The sequence below is a fragment of the Gossypium hirsutum genome, chromosome D01 (assembly GCF_007990345.1).
Source record: "Gossypium hirsutum isolate 1008001.06 chromosome D01, Gossypium_hirsutum_v2.1, whole genome shotgun sequence".
Taxonomy (NCBI): domain Eukaryota; kingdom Viridiplantae; phylum Streptophyta; class Magnoliopsida; order Malvales; family Malvaceae; genus Gossypium; species Gossypium hirsutum.
Window position 1 is genome coordinate 1,317,945 of NC_053437.1, and position 21,077 is coordinate 1,339,021.

Genomic DNA, 21,077 nt, shown 5'->3' on the forward strand with positions numbered 1-21,077 from the left:
AAGCGGTGGTTGAAGAGTGTGCAGGGCTGCCTCTCGCTCTCATTACAATTGGGCGAGCCATGGCATCCAAGAAGACCCCTCGAGAATGGGAATATGCTACAGAAGTTTTAAGGCAATCAGCTGCCTCTGTGTTGCCAGGGGTAGGGAAAGAGATGTATCCCAAGTTAAAATTCAATTATGACTGTTTACCTGATGAAAGGTTCAGATCTTGTTTCTTGTATTGTTCTTTATATCCAGAAGATTATCTCATAAAAGAAGACCAACTAGTAGATTGTTGGATCGGGGAAGGAATTTTGGACGAGCATACCAATTTGAGCAATGCCAGAAACCAGGGACATTTCATTATAGGTTCTCTTATTAACGCATGCTTATTGGAGAAAGAAGGTAATCACTTTGTAAAGATGCACGATGTGATTCGCGACATGGCTTTGTGGATTGCTGGTGAATCTGAGAACGAGAGGTTTTTTGTAAAATCAGGCGTTCAGTTAAAGGAACAACCGAAAGCTAAAAAGTGGGAAGAGGTAACAAGAATGTCGCTGATGGAGAATCAAATTGAAAATCTAACTGAGATATTGGAATGTCCCAATCTCCAAACTTTGTTTCTTGGCAGCAATGATTTGAAGGTAATCATGGATGATTTCTTTAATTTCATGCCGATTGTAAGTGTTCTGGATTTGTCCCATAATAAGTTGGCAAAATTGCCAGTAGGAATTGCAAAGTTAGTTTCACTAGAACATCTCAATTTGTCACAGGCTGGAATAAAAAGGTTGCCAGTTGAATTGAAGACCCTAGCAAAGCTGAAATATTTGAATCTAGAGTGGACAGTGGATCTAGAAATGATCCCACAACAATTGATATCCAGTTGCTCCAAGTTGCAAGTACTGAAAATGGTGGGATATGGCTATGGATGTTTATTGGTTTTGGAGGAAATGGAGCATTTAAAATATTTGAATGTGTTGACTCTTACTTTTAGAAGCGCTTCGGAGTTGGAAAAAGCTTCGAGGTTTAGCTGTGCCATTGAACAAGTAAGACTTCTATATTTCAGAGATTCAAGATCATTGAATATTATGGCTTTAGCAAAACTGCAGCATCTATGTACTTTAAGCCTCTGCAGTTGTATGGATCTAGAGGAAGTGAAGATCGAACGTAACATAATTGAAGGTGCAGGATGCTTCCATAGCCTTCGATATGTAAACTTAATCGGATGCAATCATTTGAGGGATGTGAGTTGGGTAACATTTGCTCCACATTTGGAACAGCTATATATATATTGCAATGCCTAGGTTTAGAAGAAATCATCAGTGAAGAAAAACTTGGTGATGTCGCAAGGCTAAAAGGAAATTTAAACTTATTTTCTAAGCTCAAGAGTTTGGTTCTAGAAAATCTGCCCAAACTAAAGACTGTATACCACCATGCTCTGCCTTTCCCACAGCTGAAGGAAGTAACCATTATAGTATGCCCAGTGTTAAAGAAGCTCCCACTAAACTCCAACAGTGCAAAAGGACAGAGGCTCGTCATTGAAGGAGACAAGGGATGGTGGAAAGATGTAGAATGGGAGGATGAATCCACTCAAATTGCTTTTCTCCCCTCTTTCAAACCTGTATTGTAAGAAATGGTGGATACTAATTAAGGGTTAAAACTATTATTGTATCATAACATGTGTCATTGCAAGTTCTATTTTGTTTATCTCTGAATTACATGTAGTTTGATTTTTGTTTTACACAATGACGTTTTCCTGTATATAAAATAAAATGTTTGAATTTGAGAATATATTATGTTAATGAATTATAATTTGAAGTATAACTCTCAACACATCACATTATTTTCTTTTCATTCTATAACTAAAAATTTTGGTAATTATAGTAAAATTAAGACTTTTCCTATTCTGTACATTTAAAAATGAGATCATTTTTCTTATAGGAGAGTATACCATAAATGAGTTAATTATAAATTTGTAATTTTAAAAAGAGAAAAAATAAGTTTAAATATAATTGACTTTCATTCAAAATACATGTTATCATAAGAAGAGGTGTTTCATAAGCATAATATTAATAAGTAAAAAACTTATGATGTAAGATTAGATACTAAATATTGATAATTATATTCAGTGACATAATATAAATGCTACAATATTTCAATATTTGTATTTTAAAATTCATTAATACAAATTAGTAACATTTTAAAATTTTTATGATTATAGAATGCTATTACAAAAATTTAACATATAGGAATTGCAAAGTTGGTTTCACTAGAATATCTCAACCTGTCATTCACAAAAATAAGAAAGTTGCCGGTCGAATTGAGGGCCCTGGAAAAGCTGAAATATTTGAATCTAGAGTGGACACGCGATCTAGAAATGATCCCAAAACAACTTATATCCAGTTTCTCTAAGTTGCAAGTACTGAAAATGATGAGATGTGGCTATGGATGTTCATTGCTTTTGGAGGATCTGGAGCATTTAAAATATTTGAATGTATTGACTCTTACTTTTAGAAGCGCTTCGGAGTTGGAAAAAGCTTCGAGGTTCAACAAGTTCTTTAGCTGTGCCATTGAACATGTAAGCCTTCTAGATTTCAGAGATTCAAGGTCACTGAATATTTTGGCTTTAGCAAATCTGCAGAACCTATATTCTATAAAATGTACGAATTGTATGGATCTGAAAGAAGTGAAGATCGAAAGCAACATAGTTGAAGGTGCAAGATACTTCCATAGCTTTCGATTTGTAGGCCTAACCTATTGCAAACAAATGAGGGATGTGAGTTGGGTAATTTTTGCTCCACATTTGGAAAAACTACTTATACGTGGTTGTAACAGTTTAGAAGAAATTATTAGTGAGGAAAAACTTGATGAAGTCACTGAGTCGAAGGCAAATACGAACTTATTTTCTAGGCTCGAGGAGTTGGATCTATGTCGTCTGCCTAAAATGAAGACAATATACTACCATGCTCTGCCTTTCCCACAGCTGAAGAAAATATCAATTGTAAAATGCCCAATGCTGAAGAAGCTCCTACTAAACTCCAATAGTGCAAAAGGACAGAGACTCATCATTAAAGGAGAGAAGGGGTGGTGGAAAGATGTAGAATGGGAGGATGAATCCACTCGAACTGCTTTTCTCCCCTCTTTCAAACCTCAGTAATCTATGAAATGTTGGATATTAATTAAGGCTTAAAGCCATTATTGTATCATTGCATACCTCACTGTAAGTTCTATTTTGCATATCTTTAAATTACATGTAATTTATAATAAAATGTTTGAATTTGAGAGTATATCATGTTGGTTTTCTCTATTTTTGCTTCTCCCAAAGAGCAGAGCTCAAATATTACCTTATTTCATTATGATGGTTCTGCTTCAAACTTACCTTTTCCAAAGGAGCTGATGCATTTATGGAAGGACTTGAAGTCTTTGCGTCTTGTTGTATAATTCGACCATGTGAAATTTCACCTGAGTAAGATAAAACAAAGGAATTGTCTCATCTATAAATCAAACTTGAAATGATATGCACATCTGTCAGTAGATAACATAATTTCTTTCCCCTTTTTCAGACCACATGCCATAAGTCAGAAACATAACCATCGTAGTTACCTTTGGTAACAGGTTCCTCTGTCAATCCAGAAGACTGCATTTCTAATATACAGACTTCAGGCTCCGTTTATCAATAAGTTGGAAGGATTATCAAAGAAAGGCTAAAAGACAAAGAAGGCATGCAAAGGTTTAATCACTTACAGCAAACTGGTTAGTTAAATCCTGATGCATATATTTATTGGACATCTCTTCAATTGGTTCTTTGCCTTCGGACTGCTGTTGTTGTTTCCTTCACTCAGACTCATACACCTATTTCATAAGTGACACATTCAACATACATTTGTATTAGCAGGTAAAAAGCACCAAGTCCCAACATTACCTCTCAATATCTTCGACCATGATCAAGATAACTGTAACCTTCATCTTTTTTCCTATGAAAACCAGCTTTAGTCAGCTCATCTTCATCACCATCACTTTCAGCAGCTTTACTCAACTCATCTTCAGCTGAAGTTCTTCTTTCTCAAGTTCTTCCAACCTTGACATTATACTGCCATGCTCTGCCTTTTCCACAGCCGAAGGAGATATCAATTGTATAAGAAGCTCCCACTAAACTCCGATACTGCAAAAGGACAAACGCTCATCATTTTAGAAGATGAGTAGTGGTGGAAAAATGTAGAATGAGAAGATGAATCCATTCAAATTGCTTTTCTCCTTTTTTTCATACCTCTGTAAACTACAAATGCTGTCTATTTTGTTGTCAAATAACGATAGTTATTCAAATAACAAGTAGGATTTTATTGTCAAATATGTATCATTAAACATATGGTCTTATATTTAGTGGCCTTCGTCTTCCAATGCCGTCTCTTGTGTTCCCTTTTCTGATCATTGTTTAAGTGGCAATAATGGTGCTTGTATGAATGCTACTGATTCAGTCCTATCAGTAAGTGAGAAAAGCATTTTTTGGAACTCTAGCTCCCATTTGGATAACAAAAACGTCCAAGGCTGTAGGTGCTTTAGTTCTTTACTTCTCTTTACATTCCTAGAACAGGGATTTCATTTGCTGATGAATTGCTAGGATGCTTCTCTTTACATGCTGCTATTAGTATTCCTTTCTCTTTTTTTTGATGGGATCTTAGTTCTCCTCAATAATGCAAGTTGTCAATGAGGGGAGTGGTTTCCACACAAAAGACAAGAATTTCCTTGCATCTGTCATAACTCCTCAGCATGCCAAATTGGAATTCAGACTTTAGAATAAAATTCAGGTTTTAAAATTGCAGATTCACTGGTTGATTGCAAGTGGCCAATAAGGGGAATGGTTTCCACACAAAAGACAAGATCCTTTTATCTGTCATACATATCAGCATGCCAAATTGGGCATACCGTCCACCCATAATGCCCTGCCCAAAGTTACCAAAGAAAGTGGAACCCTTGAAAGAGAAAGAGAGATGTTGGTCCAACATGTGAATTCCTTTATGAATGAATAAATTCATAATAACTTCAAACTTTATAATATTATAACCTTTTAGGTATCAAAATATATAACTTTTCTAAAATACAAGTATCACATTAAAAAAATTATCAAACTTGTAAAAAATGATATATTAAGATTTCCATAAGTATCTGTTGAGCATGGACTGCAATGCAACAGTCGACGATGATGCTGACCAGCAGCTGCAGCAGATTAGCATGCGAGCAGGACCAGAAGCAGCTTAGTCAATTAGTTTACTTTTTTTGTTCATTTTGTAATGTTATCTTAGCTGAAATGTAACTAAACTTTAGAGTTGTTAGGATATGAATTTGATGGATGTAATGGCTGAATTATTCAGCTTTTCAATTTGTATCATTTTGTATTGCAACTTGCTAAAACTGATGGGAGCAGTTACAAGTTTAGGTAACTGTCATACCAATTTTGTAACACTTTATATTTCAAATGAAATGAAAAGTAAATGTATACCATTCGGTTACATGTTTTTGTTTTTCTTTGTTTTTCTCTGCTTGCTGTTTGAGAGCTTATGCTCTTTGTGTTTCATTTGTTTTGTTTACTGCCATTGTTCCAACAGTATCAAACTTTGTAAACATTTATATATATATTTTAATTATTTTTTGGTACCAATACATGTGAACTTCCAACAGTTTGTCTTTGTTGACCTGCGAATTTTCTTCCTCTCTGTTTTTGTTTACCAAAATATTCTCAATCTTTCATATAACTCCATAAGCATCTTTGATTTATTCCTTGCTTCTATTTCCAGAAATTGTTCAGCTCACTCTTCTAAAATCAAAACCTGGTATGGGTAATCTCTTCTCCATCTCACTTTCACTCGATACCATCATTACCCGTTGTTGGGATTCTGCTGTTGGAAAGGCTTCTTTTCCATGCAAACTTGAAGAAAACCTCCACGCTTTAAAAAATGAAGTGGAAGAATTGAAGGCGATAAGGACGTATCTTATGAGCAGGGTCAGGGTCGCTGAAGATGAGCAGCAACTTAGGCGGCTACCCCAAGTTGATCTTTGGCTTCAGAGGGCTAATCGTGTGACAACCGATGCCGATCAACTGATTGTCAAAAGTCCTCAGCATGTTGAAAAGCTATGTATGGGAGGTTGTTGTTCCAGGCATCCCAGGTCCACCCACAAGTTCGGGAAGCAAATCGCCAGAATACTCCAAGAGGTGAAAGACATGAAGGAGAAAGGACATTTCAGTGATGTGGCCTACAAGCCACCAATTCCTTCCGCAGATAAACGACCTTCTGATCCAACTGTGGGTTTAGAGTCCTATGTCAATCAGGTTTGGAGCTATATTCAAAAAGACCTAGTGCGAATTAGTGGCATATATGGCTTAGGAGGGGTTGGCAAGACAACCCTCCTAAACCAAATCAATAACAAATTCCATGACACTACCCATGGTTACCTTGTCATTTGGGCAGTTGCATCGCAAGATCGGCCAATTGAGAAAGTCCAGGATGAGATTGCCAAAATAATAGGCCTTTCCAATGAACGTTGGAAATCTAAGAGCCTTGATGAGAAAGCTGGAGACATACGCAGCATATTATATAATAGGAGGTTTGCATTGTTGTTGGATGATATATGGGAATGGTTTGATCTCACACGAGCTGGGCTACCTCTTCCAACACAAGAAAATGGCTCTAAAGTCATTTTCACAACTCGTCGTCTTGACGTGTGCTGTCAAATGCAACCGAACATGGATAATAATATCAGAGTGGAATGTTTACCACCAGGAGAAGCTTTCAAACTGTTCGAGGAGAAGGTTGGATCAGAAACCCTTCGAATGCATCCAGATATTTGCAAGTTAGCTGAAGCGGTGGTTGAAGAGTGTGCAGGGCTACCTCTCGCTCTCATTACAATTGGGCGAGCCATGGCATCCAAGAAGACCCGTCGAGAATGGGAATATGCTACAGAAGTTTTAAGGCAATCAGCAGCCTCCGTGTTGCCAGGGGTAGGGAAAGAGATGTATCCCAAGTTAAAATTCAGTTATGACAGTTTAACGAGTGAAAGAGTCAAATATTGTTTCTTGTATTGTTCTTTATATCCAGAAGATTATCTCATCGAAAAAGACGAACTAGTAGATTGTTGGATCGGGGAAGGACTTTTGGACGAGCATACCAATTTGAGCAATGCCAGAAACCAGGGACATTTCATTATAGGTTCTCTTATTGACGCATGCTTATTGGAGAAAGAAGATAATCACTTTGTAAAGATGCACGATGTGATTCGCGACACGGCTTTGTGGATTGCTGGTGAATCTGAGAACGGAAGGTTTTTTGTAAAATCAGGTGCTCAGTTAAAGGAACAACCGAAAGCTAAAAAGTGGGAAGAGGTAACAAGAATGTCGCTGATGGTGAATCAAATTGAAAATCTAACTGAGATATTGGAATGTCCCAATCTCCAAACTTTGTTTCTTGGCACGAACGATTTAAAGGTAATCATCAATGATTTCTTTAATTTCATGCCGATGCTAAGGGTTCTGGACTTGTCTAGAAATGAAAATTTGGAAGAATTGCCAGTAGGAATTGCAAAGTTGGTTTCACTAGAACATCTCAACCTGTCATTCACAAAAATAAGAAAGTTGCCGGTCGAATTGAAGGCCCTGGAAAAGCTGAAATATTTGAATCTGGAGTGCACAGTGGATCTAGAAATGATCCCACAACAATTGATATCCAGTATATCCAAGTTGCAAGTACTGAAAATGGAGGGATGTGGCTATGGATGTTTATTGGTTTTGGAGGAAATAGAGCATTTAAATTATTTGAATGTTTTGACTCTTTCTTTTAGAAGCGCTTCGGAGTTGGAAAAAGCTTCGAGGTTCAACAAGTTCTTTAGCTGTGCCATTGAACATGTAGGACTTCTAGATTTCAGAGATTCAAGATCATTGAATATTATGGCTTTAGCAAAACTGCAGCATCTATGTACTTTAAGCCTCTGGAGTTGTATGGATCTAGAGGAAGTGAAGATCGAACGTAACATAATTGAAGGTGCAGGATGCTTCCATAGCCTTCGATATGTAGCCCTAACTGGATGCAATCATTTGAGGGATGTGAGTTGGGTAACTTTTGCTCCACATTTGGAAGAACTATGGATATATGGATGCAATGGGTTAGAAGAAATCATCAGTGAAGAAAAACTTGGTGAAGTCGCTGAGCTAAAAGGAAATTTAAACTTATTTTCTAAGCTTGATTATTTGTTGCTAGATGGTCTGCCCAAACTAAAGACTATATACCACCATGCTCTGCCTTTCCCACAGCTGAAGAAAGTACACATTACAGGATGCCCAATGTTAAAGAAGCTCCCACTAAACTCCAACAGTGCAAAAGGACAGAGGCTCATCATTGAAGGACAGGAGAGATGGTGGAAAGGTGTAGAATGGGAGGATGAATTCACTAGAATTGCTTTTCTCCCCACTTTCAAACCTCTTATATCGGAAGAAATGTTGGATACTAATTAAGGGTTAAAGCCATTATTGTATCATAACATGTGTCATTGCAAGTTCTGTTTTGTTTATCCCTGAATCACATGTAGTTTGATTTTTTGATTTACACAATGACGTTTTCCTGTATATAAAATAAAATGTTTGAATTTGAGAATATATGATGTTAATGAATGATAATTTGAAGTATAACTCTCAACACATCACATCATTTTCTTTTCATTCTATAACTAAAAATTTTGATAATTATAATAAAATTAAAAATTTTCCTATTCTGTATATTTAAAAATGAGATAATTTTTCTTATAGGAGAGTATACTATAAATGTGTTAATTATAAATTTGTAATTTTAAAAAGAGAAAAATTAAGTTTAAATATAATTGACTTTCATTCAAAATACATGCAATCATAAGCATAATATCAATAAATAAAAAACTTATGATGTAAGATTAGATAGTAAATATTGATAATTATATTGAGTGACATAATATAAATGCTACAATATTTCAATATTTGTATATTAAAATTCATTAATACAAATTACTAACATTTTAAAACTTTTATGATTATAGAATGCTACTACAAAATTTTAACATATAATTTTTTTATGATGTTTTTGCAAAGATAATTGGTTATATGATTAAATTTGGATATTACAAATTTAAACATATTTTAAAAAAAAGAATTGGGGAAACTTAAATGTATACTGTTGAAACCATTTTTTTAAATGGTAGACTTTTATTTTGAAAATGAAAACGAAAAAACGGGAGTCGCCACCAATCCTTTGTTTTATGAGCTGTGATCGGATCACCTCATAATTTGATCATTTTAATAAGAGATTTGATTTTTTAAAACGATGTTGTTAGTCTACGAAAATCCAAAAAATAGGTTCGAGAGTCGGTTATATACGAGGAAGGATTAGCAGTCTCGTAACGCCCAAAATTGGTACCTAATTGATTAATTAATGTCTTATCATCGAAAGTCAAAAATTTGAAAAGAAATTTAAAAAATGATCATTTTTTGTATTATGCATTTTTAATAAAATCTCTTGAAATAATGAAAACATGTAAAAGGACCTCTTTTCTCGAAGTAATTAACAGGTCGTACCTTGTAAGTTAGGATACGACACATTAAATTCCCGAAAATATGTTTTCCTTTTACTTTATTATTGATCGAATCTCATGTATTTAAAAATTTAAAGGATGTTCGATTATTTAGGACCAACGTGAAAATCGAAATCTCGTAAATTAGGGTACAACTTCTCGAATCTCCAAATGCGGAGCATTGCCTATTTTGAAAACCTTTTTTGAATAGTATCAAATGCAATATTTAAAATAATGTATTTTTCTTATTCCGGATATAACATAAAGCGGCTTATTATTAAAAAATACATTTAAACCCGATTTTTTGACGTGATTTTAACGAAATGAGATGAAATGATGACATAGAAAACGGAACAATGATGTAGATGAAATGTCATGTAAATGACGTATATTAATAAAAACAATTTACAAGCATCACATAATATACACTATTTTAACAATAATATGAACAATCAAAGATAAATGAAATAAATAATAACAAAGTATGCACATAAAAGGACAATACCAACTTAAAAACAAAGAAATAAATAAAATAAATACATAAATAAATTTAAAGGTACAATTTGGAATAAAATATATAAATAAATGAAATAATAAAAAATAATATATGTACAAGTAAAAAAAATCTAATATCAAAGGTATAAAAAAAAAGGGGTGATAAATAATAATGAAATAATAATAGATAACAAAATATCAATAATAATGAAGGCATAAATAAAATGAATAACTAATGAAAGTAAATAAAAAATGGAAGAATAATAAGTGAATACAAGGATAAAAATAAATAAATGAATAAATGAATGTAAAAATAAATAAATAAAATAGAGCAAGAACAATGTGCATATAAAAGAATAAAAGTTTGAAATTAAGAAAATAAAGGATTAAATTGGAATTAAAATGAAATTTAGAGCCTAAATTATAATAAAATAAATGAATAAACACAATAAGCCTAAATAAATGAATAAATACATATATATTTGATCCTAAATTAAAATGAAATTATGATCAAATATATATGTATTAATTATTTACAAATACTAATAAATTTAAACAAAAATTAACTATTAAAATATATAAAGATATATACTATTAAAATTGTGAAATTATACTCTTACTATCATAAAAAAATTATAATTTAATTTTGACCCCTGGTATTCAAACAGTAACGACAACTCTCCCTCAAATCCATTTGAACAAAACTTTAACTCCACAATTAGGATCAGCAATTACTTATGATTTGATCATATTATACATACTGAAATGTCTCATTTTTTACATCTATTTTTGTCATACAATGCTCAACCTACTTCCTTTGCATTTTGAATCTACACACCGGCTTCCAAGGTTTCCAACCAGATGACTGCAAAGGACATAAATATTGTAATAAGTTTGCTGACATTTTAACTAAGCCCCTTGGGACTACTTGGTTCGAGAGCTTGAGAAGCAATAACGGTGTCTACTGCATAGAAGCCAAGGAAGAGTGTTGACTATGGACCAGCCATGCAGCAGCAAGAACTCTTGATGCACAACCATGCAGCTGAAGCATTGTTACATGCAAGTATGACAGAATTGCATGGTAAACTAGTGTAGCTCAGTTGTAATGATGTACAAAGGCTAGTTAGCTGATATGTTTATGCTTAGGTACTGATTTGGCTGATAAGTCAGTGTGTTTAAGTGTACAAGTAATGTTTTGTAAGTTTCAATGTTGTTAGTGGGAGTTGTTATGTATTCGGTAATGCTTGTAACTTAAAGGCAACAGTTCCTTCAGAAATTGATGATGAAAAACGTTTTCAGCTTCTTGTTTTTAGCTTCTCATTTTTATTCTCTGTTCTCAGTCTTTTATTGTTGATAAACTCCAACAATTTCATAGGCTTAAGGTCGTTGAACGTTTTGACTTTAGTAAATATGCTTATATCTATATACTTCACGACTTTCGAGTTGTATGGATCTAGAAGAGGTGAAGATCGATAGTGCATGGATTGCAAGTGCAGGATGCTTCCATAGCCTTCGATTTCTATCCTTATTTAGCAGCCATAATCTGAGGGATATGAGTTGGGTAACTTTTGCTCAACATTTGGAAGAACTATCTATATGGCAATGCCTAGGTTTAGAAGAAATTATCAGTTGGGAAAAACATAATGAAGTTGCAGAATTGAAGGAGAATTCAAACTTCTTTTCTAAGCTCAAAATTTTGGATCAACATTATCTGCCCAAAATGAAGACAATATATCGGGATGCTCTGCCCTTTCAACAACTAAAGGAAATTATAAATGAAAAATGGCCAACGTTGAAGAAGCTCCCACTAAAGTTCAATAGTGCCCAGGGACGGAAGATTGTCATTAAAGGAGAGAAGTGGTGGAAAGATGTAGAATGGGAACATGAATCCACTCCAATTGCTTTTCTTACCTCTTTCAAACCTCTGTTTTCACAATATGCTGGAAATTAGGGTTGGAAAGGGTTAAAGCGCTTGTTGTATCACAGTATCATAACATAGTTCGTAGTAAGTTTTGTCTTGCGTGTCCCTAGATTACATGTGATTTTGTTGTCGTATTCAATGTCTTGTTCCTCTATACAATATAAACTAGATATTTTGGGTTGGGATGATAAAATTGAGGGAGTAGAGTTTATGATTTTTGAGGTTTGAATCCTATTCTGTGCATGTACTTTCTAGACTTTATATAAAAAGGAAAGGGTAAATTATGGAAATGGTCCTTTTGTCTTATTTTGTTCACCCCTGAAACAAAATTTTATTTCTTCCATTGGCATTTGGCTCCAATGCTTGAAATTATTGATGCAAGGTGAGTGAATGTTTTTGGTTGGTCTGTTAATTCACATTTGGCAACTAAATGTTTTGATATATTGAACTTCGATAGTGAGTTGCTAATTAGGGAGGTAGTTCTTGGAAAGACCCTAAATTTGCCAATCTCCTTTTCAGTTCTATCTCATATATGCTTTTGACCATCTTCATGCAGATAATTGCCAATGGTGAAATTTTCCAGACAGTTTCAAATAATCAAGGAAGTGTAAAATTTTAAACAATTTCAAAAAGAATAATTGAAATTAATTTTTTAATTTTGCAAGGTTTAGTAAGAAACTAAAATTTAAATTAATTAAACTAAAATATATGAAAGAAATTTAAAAATTAATTAAAATATCAAAATAAAGAATAATTCTTTATATAAGGATTTTGAAAGAGCCATCAATTTGACTTTCAAATATGAGAATTATATATAATTAATTATATTTACATAATAAATTAAATTATTTTCACTGCACACCGAAAATGCCTTACAATGGACCCATTGTGTCAATAATTGTAGTATATTTGTAGTACTAAAACTTTCAAAATCAAAGAGAACTGTGTGCAACTGCAGTACAAGTTAATGGGTTTACCTGCCAATTTTCTTTCTCTGTTTTTGTTTACCAAAATATTCTTACTCTTTCATATAACTCCATAAGCACCTTTGATCTATTCCTTGCTTCTATTTCCTGAAATTGTTGAACTCACTCTTCTAAAATCAAAACCAGGTATGGGTAATATCTTCTCAATCTCACTTTCACTCGATACCATCATTACCCGTTGCTGGGATTGTGCTGCTAGACAGGCAATTTATATATGCAACCTCGAAGATAACCTTCATGCTTTACAAGCTGAAGTAGCAAAACTGAAGGAGCTCAGGGTGATCTGACGAGCAGGGTCAGAATTGCTGAAGATGAGCAGCAGCATAAGCGGCTAAACCAAGTTGAGGGTTGGCTTCAGAGGGCCGATCATGTGGTAGCCGATGCTGATCAACTGAGTCGGGAAAGTCCTCAGCAAGTTGAAAAGTTATGTATGGGAGGTTGTTGTTCCAGGCATCCCAGGTCCACCCACAAGTTCGGGAAGCAAATCGCCACAATACTCCAAGAGGTGAAACATCTGAAGGAGAATGGAGATTTCAGTGATGTGGCCCGCAAGCCACCACTTCCTTCTGCAACTAAACGACCTTCTGAGCCAACTGTGGGTTTAGAGTCCTATGTCAATCAGGTTTGGAGCAGTCTTCAAAAGGAACAAGTGGGAGTTATTGGAATATATGGCTTAGGAGGGTTGGCAAGACAACCCTCCTAAACCAAATCAATAACATATTCCATGATACTACCCATGATTACCGTGTAATTTGGGCAGTTGCATCTCAAGATCGGCCAATTGAAAAAGTCCAGGATGAGATTGCCAAAAGAATAGGCCTTTCCAATGAAGGTTGGGAATCTAGGAGCCGTGATGAGAAAGCTGGAGATATCTTCAACGTATTATGTAGAAAGAAGTTTGCATTGTTATTGGATGATATATGGGAACGGTTTGATCTCACAGGAGCCGGGGTACCTCTTCCAACACAAGGAAATGGCTCTAAAGTCATTTTCACAACTCGTAGTCGTGACGTGTGCTGTCAAATGCAACCGAACATGGCGAATAATATCAAAGTTGAATGTTTACCACCAGGAAAAGCTTTGAAATTGTTCGAGGAGAAGGTTGGGTCAGAAACCCTTCAACTGCATCCAGATATTCGCAAGTTAGCTAAAGCGGTGGTTGAAGAGTGTGCAGGACTACCTCTCGCTCTCATTAACAATTGGGCGAGCCATGGCATCCAAGAAGACCCCTCCAGAATGGGAATATGCTATTGAAGTTTTAAGGCAATCAGCAGCTTCTGTGTTCCCAGGGGTAGGGAAAGAGATGTATCCCAAGTTAAAATTCAGTTATGACAGTTTAACGAGTGAAAGAGTCAAATCTTGTTTCTTGTATTGTTCTTTATATCCAGAAGATCATCCCATCCAAATAGATGAACTAATACATTGTTGGATCGGGGAAGGATTTATGGACGAGCATACCGATTTAAGCACTGCCAGAAACCAGGGACGTTTCTTTATAGGTTCTCTTATTGAGGCATGCTTATTGGAGAAAGTACGTTTTAGTGATCGTGTAAGGATGCACGATGTGGTTCGCGACATGGCTTTGTGGATTGTTGGTGAGTTTGAGAAGGATAAATTTTTGGTAAAATCAGGTGTTCAGTTAAAGGAACTACCGGAAGCTGAAAAGTGGGAAGAGATAAGAAGAATGTCGCTGATGGATAATCAAATCGAAAATCTAACTGAGATATTGGAATGTCCCAATCTCCAAACTTTGTTTCTTAGCAGCAATGATTTGAAGGTAATCATGGATGATTTCTTTAATTCTATGCCGATGCTAAGGGTTCTAGACTTGTCCGACAATACGAATTCGAAGAATTGCCTGTAGGAATTGCAAAGTTGGTTTCACTAGAACATCTCAACCTGTCATTCACAAAAATAAGAAAGTTGCCGGTCGAATTGAGGGCCCTGGAAAAGCTGAAATATTTGAATCTAGAGTGGACACGCGATCTAGAAATGATCCCACAACAACTTATATCCAGTTTCTCTAAGTTGCAAGTACTGAAAATGATGAGATGTGGCTATGGATGTTCATTGCTTTTGGAGGATCTGGAGCATTTAAAATATTTGAATGTATTGACTCTTACTTTTAGAAGCGCTTCGGAGTTGGAAAAAGCTTCGAGGTTCAACAAGTTCTTTAGCTGTGCCATTGAACATGTAAGCCTTCTAGATTTCAGAGATTCAAGGTCATTGAATATTTTGGCTTTAGCAAATCTGCAGAACCTATGTTCTATAAAATGTACGAATTGTATGGATCTGAAAGAAGTGAAGATCGAAAGCAACATAGTTGAAGGTGCAAGATACTTCCATAGCCTTCGGTATGTAGGCCTAACCTATTGCAAACAAATGATGGATGTGAGTTGGGTAATTTTTGCTCCACATTTGGAAAAACTACTTATACGTGGTTGTAACAGTTTAGAAGAAATCATTAGTGAGGAAAAAGTTGATGAAGTCACTGATTCAAAGGCAAATACAAACTTATTTTCTAGGCTCGAGCAGTTGGATCTATGTCGTCTGCCTAAAATGAAGACAATATACTGCCATGCTCTGCCTTTCCCACGGCTGAAGAAAATATCAATTGTAAAATGCCCAATGCTGAAGAAGCTCCCACTAAACTCCAATAGTGCAAAAGGACAGAGACTCATCATTAAAGGAGAGAAGGGGTGGTGGAAAGATGTAGAATGGGAGGATGAATCCACTCGAACTGCTTTTCTCCCCTCTTTCAGACCTCAGTAATCTATGAAATGTTGGATATTAATTAAGGCTTAAAGCCATTATTGTATCATTGCATACCTCACTGTAAGTTCTATTTTGCATATCTTTAAATTACATGTAATTTATAATAAAATGTTTGGATTTGAGAGTATATCATGTTGGTTTTCTCTATTTTAGCTTCTCCCAAAGAGCAGAGCTCAAATATTGCCTTATTTCATTATGATGGTTCTGCTTCAAACTTACCTTTTCGAAAGGAGCTGATGCATTTATGGAAGGACTTGAAGTCATTGTGTCTTGCTGTACAATTCGACCATGTGAAATTTCACCTGAGTAAGATAAAACAAAGGAATTGTCTCATCTATAAATCAAACTTGAAATGATATTCACATCTGTCAGTAGATAACATAATTTCTTTCCCCTTCTTCAGACCACATGCCATAAGTCAGAAACATAACCATCGTAGTTACCTTTGGTAACAGGTTCCTCTGTCAATCCAGTAGACTGCATTTCTAATATACAGGCTTCAGGCTTCATTTATCAATAAGTTAGAAGGATTATCAAAGAAAGGCTATAAGACAAAAAAGGCATGCAAAGATTTGATCACTTACAGCAAACTGATTAGTTAAATCCTGATGCTTATATTTATTGGACATCTCTTCAATTGGTTCTTTTCCTTTGGACTGCTGTTGTTGTTTCCTTCACTCAGAGTCATATACCTATTTCATGAGTGACACATTCAACATACATTTGTATTAACAGGTAAAAGCACCAAATCCCAACATTACCTCTCAATATCTTTGACCATGATCAAGATAACTGTAACCTTCATCTTTTTTTTCTATGAAAACCAGCTTTAGTCAGCTCATCTTCATCACCATCACTTTCAGCAGCTTTACTCAACTCATCTTTAGCTGAAGTTCTTCTTTCTCAAATTCTTCCAACCTTGACATTATACTGCCATGCTCTGCCTTTCCCACAGCTGAAGGAAATATCAATTGTAGAATGCCCAATGCTGAAGAAGCTCCCACTAAACTCCGATACTGCAAAAGGACAAACGCTCATCATTTTAGAAGATGAGTAGTGGTGGAAAAATGTAGAATGAGAAGATGAATCCACTCAAATTGCTTTTCTCCTTTTCTTCATACCTCTGTAAACTACAAATGCTGTCTATTTTGTTGTCAAATAACGATAGTTATTCAAATAACAAGTAGGATTTTATTGTCATATATGTATCATTAAACATATGGTCTTGGATTTAGTTGTCTTCATCTTCCAATGCTGTCTCTTGTGTTTCCTTTTCTGATCATTGTTTAAGTGGCAATAATGGTGCTAGTATGAATGCTACCGATTCAGTCCTATCAGTAAGTGAGCAAAGCTTTTTTGGAACTCTAGCTTCCATTTGGATAACAAAAAAGTCAAAGGCTATAGGTGCTTTAGTTCTTTACTTCTCTTTACTTTCCTAGAACAGGGATTTCATTTGCTGATGAATTGCTAGGAAGGTGGCAGAGTAATGTTGAATGTTACTACCTAACATCTTACACATGCTGCTATTAGTATTCCTTTTTCTTTTTTTGATGGGATTTTAGTTCTTCTCAATAATGCAAGTTGCCAATGAGGGGAGTGGTTTCCACACAAAAGACAAGAATTTCCTTTCATCTGTCATACTCTCAGCATGCCAAACTGGAATTCAGACTTTAGAATAAAATTCAGGTTTTAAAACTGCAGATTCACTGGTTGATTGCAAGTTGCCAATGAGGGGAATGGTTTCCACACAAAAGACAAGAATTTCCTTTCATCTGTCATAAATAAATATCAGCATGCCAAATTGGACAGACTGTCCACCCATAATGCCCTGCCCAAAGCTACCAAAGAAAGTGGAACCCTAGAAAGAGAGAGAGATGTTGGTTCAACCTGTGAATTCCTTTATTGGATCATACCACTAAAATATTCATTCTATTAACAAAATCATAAAAAACTTCAAACTTTATAATTTATAACCTTTAGGTATCAAAATTATACCTTTTTAAAATACAGGTACCACATTAAAAAAAAATTATTAAACTTTAAGTATCAAATGATATATTAAGCATTTCAATAAATATTAACTTTAAAATTTTAGAAGCAAAATTTTAATTAAATAAAATATAAAACCACTTAAATTTAATACAATATATAATTATTTTAGTATTTTAAATACTTGTATATATAGTTTTTTTTAATTAAAACAGTTATGGAAAAAATATTTATAAATGTAATTTAATTTAATTTTTTAAAAACATAGTAACTTAATTTTAATTTTGTATAGTTTAATTTATATACATTTTTTAATTAACAAATTGTAATATATTTTAGCATAATTTAAACACTTTGTAAATATTTATGTAAATTTTAAACATCTTTGATTATTTTATATTTTAATTATTTTTGGTACCAAAATACATGTGAACTTCCAACGGTTTGTCTTTCTTTACCTGCGAATTTTCTCTCTTTGTTTTTGTTTACCAAAATATTCTCAATCTTTCATATAGCTCTATAAGCATCTTTGATTTATTCCTTGCTTCTATTTCCAGAAATTGTTCAGCTCACTCTTCTAAAATCAAAAACAGGTATGAGTAATATCTTCTCAATCTCACTTTCACTCGATACCATCATTACCCGTTGCTGGGATTCTGCTTTTCTATGCAAACTTGAAGAAAACCTCCCTGCTTTAAAACCTGAAGTGGAAGATTTGAAGGCGACCAGGAGGGATCTGATGAGCAGGGTCAGGTTCGCCGAAGATGAGAAGCAACTTAAGCGGCTACCCCAAGTTGATCTTTGGCTCAGAGGGCTGATCGTGTGATAACCGATGCTGATAAACTGATTGTCCAAAGTCCTCAGCATGTTGAAAAGTTATGTATGGGAGGTTGTTGTTCCAGGCATCCCAGGTCCACCCACAAGTTCGGGAAGCAAATCGCCACAATACTCCAAGAGGTGAAAGACATGAAGGAGAATGGAGATTTCAGTGATGTGGCCTGCAAGCCACCAATTCCTTTCGCAAATAAACGACCTTCTGATCCAACTGTGTGTTTAGAGTCCTATGTAATCAGGTTGGAGCTGTCTTCAAAAGGAACAAGTGGGAATTATTGTCATATATGGCTTAGGAGGGGTTGGCAGACAACCCTCCTAAACCAAATCAATAACAAATTCCATGATACTAGCCATGATTACCATGTAATTTGGGCAGTTGCATCTCAAGATCGGCCAATTGAAAAAGTCCAGAATCAGATTGCCAAAAGAATAGGCCTTTCCAATGAAGGTTGGGAATTTAAGAGCCGTGATGAGAAAGCTGGAGATATCTTCAACGTATTATGTAGAAAGAAGTTTGCATTGTTGTTGGATGATATATGGGAATGGTTTGATCTCACAAGAGCTGGGGTGCCTCTTCCAACACAACAAAATGGCTCTAAAGTCATTTTCACAACTCGTCGTCTTGACGTGTGCTGTCAAATGCAACCGAACATGGATAATAATATCAAAGTGGAATGTTTACCACAGGAGAAGCTTTCAAACTGTTCGAGGAGAAGGTTGGATCAGAAACCCTTCGAATGCATCCAGATATTTGCAAGTTAGCTGAAGCGGTGGTTGAAGAGTGTGCAGGGCTACCTCTCGCTCTCATTACAATTGGGCGAGGCATGGCATCCAAGAAGACCCCTCGAGAATGGAATATGCTACAGAAGTTTTAAGGCAATCAGCAGCCTCTGTGTTGCCAGGGGTAGGGAAAGAGATGTATCCCAAGTTAAAATTCAGTTATGACTGTTTACCTGATGAAGGTTCAGATCTTGTTTCTTGTATTGTTCTTTATATCCAGAAGATTATCTCATCCAAAAGACGAACTAGTAGATTGTTGGATCGGGGAAGGACTTTTGGACGAGCATGCCAATTTGAGCAATGCCAGAAACCAGGGACATTTCATTATAGGTTCTCTTATTGACGCATGCTTATTGGAGAAAGGACAATATAATGTTAGTGTAAAGATGCACGATGTGATTCGCGACATGGCTTTGTGGATTGCTGGTGAATCTGAGAAGGAGAAGTTTTTGTAAAATCAGGTGTTCAGTTAAAGGAACAACTGAAAGCTAAAAGTGGGAAGAGGTAACAAGAATGTCGCTGATGGAGAATCAAATGAAAATCTAACTGAGATATTGGAATGTCCCAATCTCCAAACTTTGTTTCTTGGCAGGAATGATTTGAAGGTAATTATTGGAACCCACCCAATTGTTGAAAAGTCAAAAGGGTGGGCACCGAAAGTAGAAAGTAAGATTGGTTGGCAAGTTGGGTTAAAAGTTGGCATGGGATAATTGCAATTTTGGTCCCTAATTGTATAGGACATTGCAAGTTGATCCTTAAACCTCAATTATAAATAGGCCTAACCATTTCTTACTTTCTTCATCCCAACTTGCCATTCTCTACTTAAGGCAATTGTTCTCTCTCCCTATTTGTAAACTTTCACTTGTATTTTTGGAGTGAAATATATTTGGTAGTGCCCAAGGACGTAGGCAAAATTTGCTGAACCTCGTTAAAATTCTAGTGTTCTTTATTTTTTGTTCTGCATATTTTGCAAGTGTCATTGTAGTGATTTATTGTGCTATTAAATTACGATAGAGGGATATTCTGGCTAGGAAAGATCTGGTATGTAAGCGATCCTCGTGATCCACCTCTCTTTCCTGGGAATTGAACTTAGTGTGATTTTTCAGTACAATAATTTTACTCTTTCACACGCTTCCGCGCAACAATTGGTACCAGAGCCAGGTTCGTACTTGGGGAATACGACCGTTTACGGTACTATTACGTATATGGCACTATTTACTATACAGTACTATTCACGTATACGGTACTGTTCACGTATACAGTAGTTGGGATTGAGGAGAAAAATGGCAGCAGCATCGTCATCAGCAAGGACTACTGTGACAAATGCAAAATTTGAAGTAGAGAAATTTGACGGTACCATAATTTGGTATGTGGCAATGTGAGATCCTGGATGTCTATGTCACAAGAGTAGATATAGCCCTTGAAGAAAAACCTGACAAGATGGATGACAAGGAGTGGGCAAGATCAATAGACAGACGTGTGGTACAATCCGCCTATGTTTGGCCAAAGAGCAGAAGTACTCTGTCATGAGGGAGACATCAGCGAAGAAGTTATGGGATACACTGGAAGAAAAGTTTCTAACGAAAAGTCTTGAAAATAGGCTTTATATGAAAAAGAAACTTTATCGATTCACGTATGCACCCGGTATGTCGATGAATGACCATGTGAACTCATTCAATAAAATTTTAGCAGACTTGCTAAATTTGGATGAGAAATTGAAGATGAAGACAAGG

The 21,077-nt window shown here is 35.3% G+C and overlaps 4 protein-coding genes and 1 long non-coding RNA gene across 5 annotated transcripts; 4 read left to right on the top strand and 1 right to left on the bottom strand.

Annotated features, from left to right (window-relative positions):
* Positions 1–906: 906 nt before the first annotated feature.
* LOC107928901 (probable disease resistance protein At1g12290) lies at positions 907–3,268 on the top strand. The gene is made up of 2 exons (XM_016860188.2): positions 907–1,003; positions 2,524–3,268. Exons 1-2 carry the CDS (start codon positions 930–932, stop codon positions 3,134–3,136), a joined length of 687 nt encoding a protein of 228 aa, XP_016715677.1. The 5' UTR covers positions 907–929; the 3' UTR covers positions 3,137–3,268.
* Positions 3,269–3,463: 195 nt separating this feature from the next.
* Positions 3,464–4,647, bottom strand: LOC121213705 (uncharacterized). Its single transcript, XR_005909149.1, has 3 exons — positions 4,247–4,647; positions 3,902–4,141; positions 3,464–3,831 (listed from the first exon to the last, which is right to left on the bottom strand). It is a non-coding gene; the product is annotated as an uncharacterized lncRNA (long non-coding RNA).
* Positions 4,648–5,027: 380 nt separating this feature from the next.
* LOC107928899 (probable disease resistance protein At1g12290) lies at positions 5,028–8,618 on the top strand. The gene has a single exon (XM_016860185.2). The coding sequence runs from the start codon at positions 5,810–5,812 to the stop codon at positions 8,477–8,479; it is 2,670 nt and encodes an 889-aa protein (XP_016715674.2). The 5' UTR covers positions 5,028–5,809; the 3' UTR covers positions 8,480–8,618.
* Positions 8,619–11,064: 2,446 nt separating this feature from the next.
* On the top strand, positions 11,065–15,738 carry LOC121214071 (disease resistance protein SUMM2). Its single transcript, XM_041087812.1, has 5 exons — positions 11,065–11,140; positions 13,236–13,598; positions 13,727–14,067; positions 14,141–14,743; positions 14,785–15,738. Exons 1-5 carry the CDS (start codon positions 11,065–11,067, stop codon positions 15,736–15,738), a joined length of 2,337 nt encoding a protein of 778 aa, XP_040943746.1.
* Positions 15,739–18,325: 2,587 nt separating this feature from the next.
* Positions 18,326–19,799, top strand: LOC121214072 (putative disease resistance protein At4g10780). The gene is made up of 4 exons (XM_041087813.1): positions 18,326–18,552; positions 18,633–19,280; positions 19,354–19,482; positions 19,565–19,799. The coding sequence occupies exons 1-4, from the start codon at positions 18,326–18,328 to the stop codon at positions 19,797–19,799; spliced, it is 1,239 nt and encodes a 412-aa protein (XP_040943747.1).
* Positions 19,800–21,077: the final 1,278 nt, after the last annotated feature.

Coding starts and splice junctions, on each gene's coding strand:
- LOC107928901 (XM_016860188.2), top strand. CDS start 930: ATGGAGCATTTAAAATATTTGAATGTGTTGACTCTTACTTTTAGAAGC. Junction 1,004..2,523: donor GAGTTGGAAAAAGCTTCGAG/GTTTAGCTGTGC, acceptor AAAAGCTTCGAG/GTTCAACAAGTTCTTTAGCT.
- LOC107928899 (XM_016860185.2), top strand. CDS start 5,810: ATGGGTAATCTCTTCTCCATCTCACTTTCACTCGATACCATCATTACC.
- LOC121214071 (XM_041087812.1), top strand. CDS start 11,065: ATGCAGCAGCAAGAACTCTTGATGCACAACCATGCAGCTGAAGCATTG. Junction 14,068..14,140: donor TGAAATTGTTCGAGGAGAAG/GTTGGGTCAGAA, acceptor AAGAGTGTGCAG/GACTACCTCTCGCTCTCATT. Junction 14,744..14,784: donor TTAGCAGCAATGATTTGAAG/GTAATCATGGAT, acceptor GCCGATGCTAAG/GGTTCTAGACTTGTCCGACA.
- LOC121214072 (XM_041087813.1), top strand. CDS start 18,326: ATGAGTAATATCTTCTCAATCTCACTTTCACTCGATACCATCATTACC. Junction 18,553..18,632: donor TGGCTCAGAGGGCTGATCGT/GTGATAACCGAT, acceptor TTGTTGTTCCAG/GCATCCCAGGTCCACCCACA. Junction 19,483..19,564: donor CCAGGGGTAGGGAAAGAGAT/GTATCCCAAGTT, acceptor CTTTATATCCAG/AAGATTATCTCATCCAAAAG.